Source organism: Chanodichthys erythropterus, chromosome 17 (assembly GCF_024489055.1).
Source record: "Chanodichthys erythropterus isolate Z2021 chromosome 17, ASM2448905v1, whole genome shotgun sequence".
NCBI lineage: Eukaryota > Metazoa > Chordata > Actinopteri > Cypriniformes > Xenocyprididae > Chanodichthys > Chanodichthys erythropterus.
The window spans coordinates 40489198-40495716 of NC_090237.1; the positions used below are offsets into that span (position 1 = coordinate 40489198).

Consider the following 6519-nt stretch of genomic DNA (forward strand, 5'->3'; position numbering starts at 1 on the left):
TGCTTTCTGTTGAATAAACATATCATTCGTATTGTGGAAATCCGTATCAGCCTCATCTCTACCAGCATCCGTAACAGAAGAACGGACCTTAAACGACCGGATTTTCCACAAAAAAAAAAAAAAAATGGAGACTTCCACCAGCTCCCTGGCTCCTGCTCCTCCAGCGCCTCTCACTCTTCTGACAACCTGCGATCGCCTCATCGGGCTCCTACAGGTGGGTCGTTCGCTGGAGAGGTATGTGGAGGAGTTCGTGGAGCTTGCTTTCTTGTCTGACTGGCCTGATGCTCAGTTGATCTCCTTGTTTTTGGATGGATTGGATGACGACACTATCCGTTTTGATGAACCTGTTTTTTGTTTCTCCTTAAGCGATACTATCAATTTAATTTTGTGGTTGAATGGCTCCAAATTCTTGGTAGAAGAGGTTCAGGATCAGTGTTGTCGTCCGGTCCATCCAGAAACACGGTTGGCCGGGCCAGTCAGTCAACCTCCGGCTTCCTCCACATACCCCTCCAGCGAACTCCCTGCCTGCCCCAGGCTGGACCCATATTCCGCTACTGGGCCCAGTAAGCGGAGGAGGAGGAAGAAAGCGGCCCCAATGTCTCCAGAGCCCGCTCCAGTATCTCCAGGGCCCGCTCCAGTGTCTCCAGAGCCCGCTCCAGTGTCTCCAGAGCCCGCTCCAGTGTCTCCAGAGCCCGCTCCAGTGTCTCCAGAGCCCGCTCCAGTATCTCCAGAGCCCGCTCCAGTATCTCCAGAGCCCGCTCCAGTCCCCACAGAGCCAGCTCCAGTGCCTGTGGGGATTTTAATTGTATATGAGGGGATGGATAGTACCCATCTTCCAGCCTCACACAAGCCGCCCAGTCATGCGGCCTGGCTTATAGACTTTTGGGCCGAGCCAAGTTCTCCAGTCTCCGCCGCCGAGCAAAGTTCTCCAGTCTCCGCCGCCGAGCAAAGTTCTCCAGTCTCCGACGCCGAGCAAAGTTCTCCAGTCTCCGACGCCTACGAGCCCTCAGCTCCAGCCGCCGCCGCCGCCGAGCCCTCAGCTCCAGCCGCCGCCGCCGCCGAGCCAGCCGCTCCAGCCGCCGCCGCCGAGCCAGCCGCTCCAGCCGCCGAGCCAGCCGCTCCAGCCGCCGCCGCCGAGCCAGCCGCTCCAGCCGCCGAGCCAGCCGCTCCAGCCGCCGCCGCCGCCGAACCAACTGCTCCTATGAACTGTGTTTTTGAACCCTCCAGCCCAAAGACTGTTTTCCCTCCCTGCCTCCCTCTCCCACCTCCATCCAGTTATGTTTACACTGAACCTTCACCTCAAGCCCCCTCGCCCATATCTCCACCTCGGACCTCTGGGCGATTACCTACACCCCGGCTCCAACCTCCCTCTGCTCCACCGTTACCCATCAGTCCACCAGCGTCACCAGTATCCATCCTGCCTCCACTCACACCTTGTGCACTCGTCAGCCTGCCCTTCCCTCTGGACTACACTCCTCCGTCTCCGCTCCGTCACTCCGTCCCTCAGTTTCAGTTGGCTTCCTCACTCCCCCCGGTGTTCTTTTTGTTGGCTGTCCTACTGCTTCTACTGCGGCCTTCTGGAGTCCCGGCTGCGCTTCGGTCGGCGGAGCCTTCGGTTCCGCCATCACCCGCCAGTCCTTCAGCGACGCCTGGGCTCAACGCCTCGAAGGCTTCGGCTCCTGACCCGCCATGGCTGCCCGCTGCACCTGACCCGCCATGTATGCCCGCTGCATGTCTGCCCGCTGCACCTGACCCGCCATGGCTGCCCGCTGCACCTGACCCGCCATGGCTGCCTTCAGCCCCTGACCCGCCATGGCTGCCTTCGGCCCCTGACCCGCCATGGCTGCCTTCGGCTCCTGACCCGCCATGGCTGCCTTCGGCTCCTGACCCGCCATGGCTGCCTTCGGCTCCTGACCCGCCATGGCTGCCTTCGGCTCCTGACCCGCCATGGCTTTTGAGCCCGCCCTGGAGACCTCCACTCCAGTCTACTCATCCCCCTGCTCCGGTTTGAGGTCTCCAGGGCGCCCCTCCCGGGAGGGGGAGGTACTGTTACAGATCCCTTGTTTCCCTGGACTCCATTTCCCAGAATCCTCCTGTTCTCCTCACCTGCACACACTTCCCTCGTCAGCTCCTCATCATCACAGATCACCTGCACCTGGACTCTATTGTCAGCACTCCCCATATATTGCACTCACTCCCTTCACTCCTCGTCCGTTCTCTGTTTTGTTAAGATGTATGTTTGGTGTTCCCTGCTTTCTGTTGAATAAACATATCATTCGTATTGTGGAAATCCGTATCAGCCTCATCTCTACCAGCATCCGTAACAATAGACAGTATTCAAATAATAATAATTTCTTAATTCCGCACTTATCATTCTTAATTCCAGGTTGCTATGGTAGCGCGCGTTGTTTACACATGTAACTCGTGGTCATGAGAAATAGATGTCCTTCTCTCAACATAATGAAGTCGTGGCCACAAGAAAAATATCTGGTTCCCTCACCATATGATCTCATGGCCACGACTTATTATCACGTTCCCACGAATTAATATCTTGTGGCCACGACTTATTATCACGTTCCCACGAGTTTATGTCGTGGCCACGACAAAACTAAGTGAACCGAACATGTCCCCTCCCGGTCACCGTACGAGAAAAAATATTGCCAACTTTACTGAGTTAAGCACTGACCGTATTCTTTATATGCTACTTAAGTCCAAAGTAAACTCTATGAACAGCTCAACGTACTGTACAGGGCAGGCGCTAAATTATTGCTTGGGCAGACGTGCCGTAGATCTATCCACTGTACAGCGCTCTGGATGAATATCAACACACGCTCCACCCCTGGCGACACTGGTGGTATGATCCACCCGCAACCGCTCATTATTAATGGAAAATCAAAATATTGAGTCATATTTATGTTTGTTCAAAAATCAGATTCGGACGCAACAACCCAAACATGTAGAATCGAAAATTAAACTGAGTGACAATTATCCGTTTGTGAAGTATTCTAAAAAATGAAAAAATGAAAGTTTGAAGCCAACTTTTCATTTGGTTCATTTTGATGGTGCAAATTGAACAAAGAACTGCAAAGCGTTACACGGACCCAAAACCATTACAGATATCAAGAATTGATTTCTTACTAGTTGAAATTCCAATTTCACATATCAGAAATAAATTCTTACTAGTAAAAATGCAAATTTTTGATATCATTAATTACTTTGTTACTAGTGCAAATGTCTATTCTTGATATCAACAATTGAATTGCTACTAGTAACAATGTTCATTTTTGATCAATAATTTGATTTTCACTAGTGACAATGTTAGTTTCTGATATCCTGAATGTGATTGTTACTAGTAAGAAAGCCATTTTAGATATCTGAAATTATGTTGATATCAAGAACGGCCATTTCAACTAGTGACAATTGAATTCTTGATATCAAAAATTTGCATTTTACTAGTAGCAATGTAATTATTGATATCAAAAATTAGTATTTTTACTAGTAAGAATTGTATTTCTGAAATTGGAATTTCAACTAGTAAGAAATCAGTTCTTGATATCAACAATTGAATTTGTATGGCAGCCTATGGTGACATTTCACTAGTGAAAATACAATTACAGATATCAAGAATTCTAGAATTCTACAACTGAATTGTTGATATCAAGAATTCATATCCTGAGATGTGAATAAAAGTCAAAACGGCTTGCCATAGTTTACCATGACCCCACACACTCACTTTGACAATTGTGGTCATCATCTAAGATAAATTGCTTATAATGTAAAAATAATTCATTACATTTAGTTATCCATATCGGAAAATGCAAACAAGTTCTATAGAAACTATGCCTATAGAATCAATATATATAGAAATCTATAGGTGTACCAAATGATTCATTGAAAAGAGATGCAAATGAAAAGTTTGACAGTAATAGCATTATGAAAGGCAGTTACTGTGAATGAAACATTTATATAGATGAAACACTTATTTTGTGTAGTGAAAAAGGATACTGTGGGATTATGTGTATTGTACTAACAATTGAAAATATGCTAAAATGTTTGAAAAAGTGCACTATTGATGATCTATTATGATGTTAGTACTAAGAGTTTTGAAAATTTACCAATTGCTTGTGTTGTGGAAATTTTAAAAATTAATTGTATTTATCCTTAAATGCAAATACAAAAACTGCTAGTGTCCTGAAATATCTTTCTCTTCAGGACATTCAAACCTGACACAGAACTAATAAAGCCTATGTGCAGTTTTTTCCCCTCATCCTAATATGGCACTGAGGTTGCTACTTCTATGTCTGTAAATTCAAATACTGTATGCATTGCATGTATCTTTAACACACTCTTAAAACTGATGTGTTCAAAACAACACAACCTGTGCCATTTCTTAACACATTTGTGAGTCTAGTTAAGGACAACACATTTTCGGCAACTTTTAGTGTTTTATCCCTCTTAACAAAGACAACACAAAAAGCTCTGCATTATAGCACACATTTTTCACTGAAATTGTAAATAGCCCTTGTAAGTTAATAAAGCAAACATTAAAGGATTAGTTCACTTTGAAATTAAAATGTCCTGATGATTCACTCACCCCATGTCATCCAAGATGTTCATGTCTTTCTTTCTTCAGTCGAAAAGAAATTAAGGTTTTTGATGAAAACATTCCAGGATTTTTCTCCATATAGTGGACTTCAATGGCCTCCAAACGGTTGAAGGTCAAAATTACAGGGTCAAAGTTTGAACTAAATTGTCATACACAATATGCCAGTGCAAGTATATAACAATTTAGTTCACACTTTGACCTCTGGAGGGCAGTAATACACTTAGCAGTGTCTACACTGCTGGAATTCTAATAGAGATGAAGAAGAAGAGAGCTAGTTCAAGATGAGCATTTATGGTTAAAACTTATAAAATTTTAATTATTTTTTAGAAAATGTCCGATGGTTTCTCTAGATAAGACTCTTATTCCTCGTCTGGGATCATGTAGAGCTCTTTGAAGCAGCACTGAAACTGACATTTGGACCTTCAACCCGTTGAACCCCAGTGAAGTCCACTATATGGAGAAAAATCCTGGAATGTTTTCATCAAAAACCTTAATTTCTTTTCCACTGAAGAAAGAAAGACATGAACATCTTGGATGACATGGGGGTGAATCAATTATCAGGAAATTTTAAAGTGAACTAATCCTTTAAGCAGTGTATGAGCATGCAAAAAAACCTTCAGCCTTTTTTGTAATCCATAAGGTGATGTTACTGTCAAGGTTTCATTTGTGCAGTTAAAATCTTCTATCCTGTACCTCTACCTCATCATAACAACAACTACCTGAGGTGGGATGATGTAGTCAGCAACATCCCAGATCTGTTCACCGAACTCCGTGGTGTTTGTTTGAGCGATGCCTTTCACTTTGGTTGTGACCGAGCTGAGGATGCTTTCAGTGACCTGGTGATGCCCACTCAAAATCACATACCTGTATCAGAATCACATAGCAGAATCAACATAAGTAAACATTACTACTGTATGCTGACGTTCTTTGAAATGAACATGAATGTAATTTGTTTGCAAATCATTTAACTGCATTGCAAATTGCTGACTCTGAATGATTTTCTAAGGTTGTTTCTTAGTCACTTAGCAACTTACCCGACAAAAAAGATAAATGCCCCGAGCTGATACAGACGATAAATCAGTCCTATTCCCTGGGATTTTACCGCTAGTAATCGTGGGGTAGAGTATTGAAAAAAACAGCTCTTTATGCTCTCCATCCTTGTGTTTGTGGCTGCTTCATTTGGTTGAGATGTCACTCCTCTAACTCACTTTATCTTCTCTTCCTGTTAGAGAAGAAATGAAAGAGTTCTGAAACTTTTAGGCGTGTACTAACAAGACCACAGAGACACGGAAATGAGCAGTGAAGTGTTTTGAGCACAAGAGAAACATTCAGTTGATAGGAATAACTCCTCTAGACTGTTGTTTTTTTTTATTATTGATTTGGTGCAATTTTCACAAGCAAAAATTTTCAAAACAAAATGTGCACTTTAAAAAAAACATTTAATATTTTCAATTGTGTTAGTACAATACACAAATTATCCTTTTCACAACGCAAAGTGTTTCATCTACATAAATGTTTCATTCACAGTACTGCCTTTCATAATACTATTACTATCAAACTTTTGATTTGCATCTCTTTTTGTTCAGTTTAATACATTTATCTGTTATTTAATCCAACTGAACTTAATGGTTAATCATTTAATCATTTGGTACACCTATAGATTTCTGTTGATTCTATAGGCATAGTTTCTATAGAAATTATTCGTAATTTCCAATATGGATAATCAAATGTAAGCAATTTATCTTAGATGATGACCACAATTTTCAAAGTGTGTTTGTGGTCCTGGTAAACACTGCATTGTGAACCAAATGTCCCAACAAGGATGGTAATACCAGTAATTTTAGACTTGTTGTTTTTTTTTTGTTTTGTTTTTTTTTGGTCAACAAAAATTTCCAACATGGACAACCAAATGT

The 6519-nt window shown here is 43.1% G+C and overlaps 1 protein-coding gene across 8 annotated transcripts in view; it reads right to left on the reverse strand.

The window, feature by feature from the left end:
* Positions 1 to 5860, reverse strand: part of LOC137005469 (P2X purinoceptor 4a-like) — a 37609-nt gene extending 31749 nt beyond the window's left edge. For all 8 annotated transcript variants that reach the window (XR_010892249.1, XR_010892248.1, XR_010892250.1 and 5 more), the window contains exons 1-2: positions 5641 to 5860; positions 5326 to 5470 (exon numbers count right to left, since the gene is read on the reverse strand). Coding sequence is in view for 4 of the 8 variants with exons in the window: in XM_067366410.1 (XP_067222511.1) it covers positions 5326 to 5470; positions 5641 to 5762 (267 nt within the window). In the remaining 4 variants the exon portion in view is untranslated. The remainder of the gene's footprint in view (positions 1 to 5325; positions 5471 to 5640) is intronic.
* Positions 5861 to 6519: the final 659 nt, after the last annotated feature.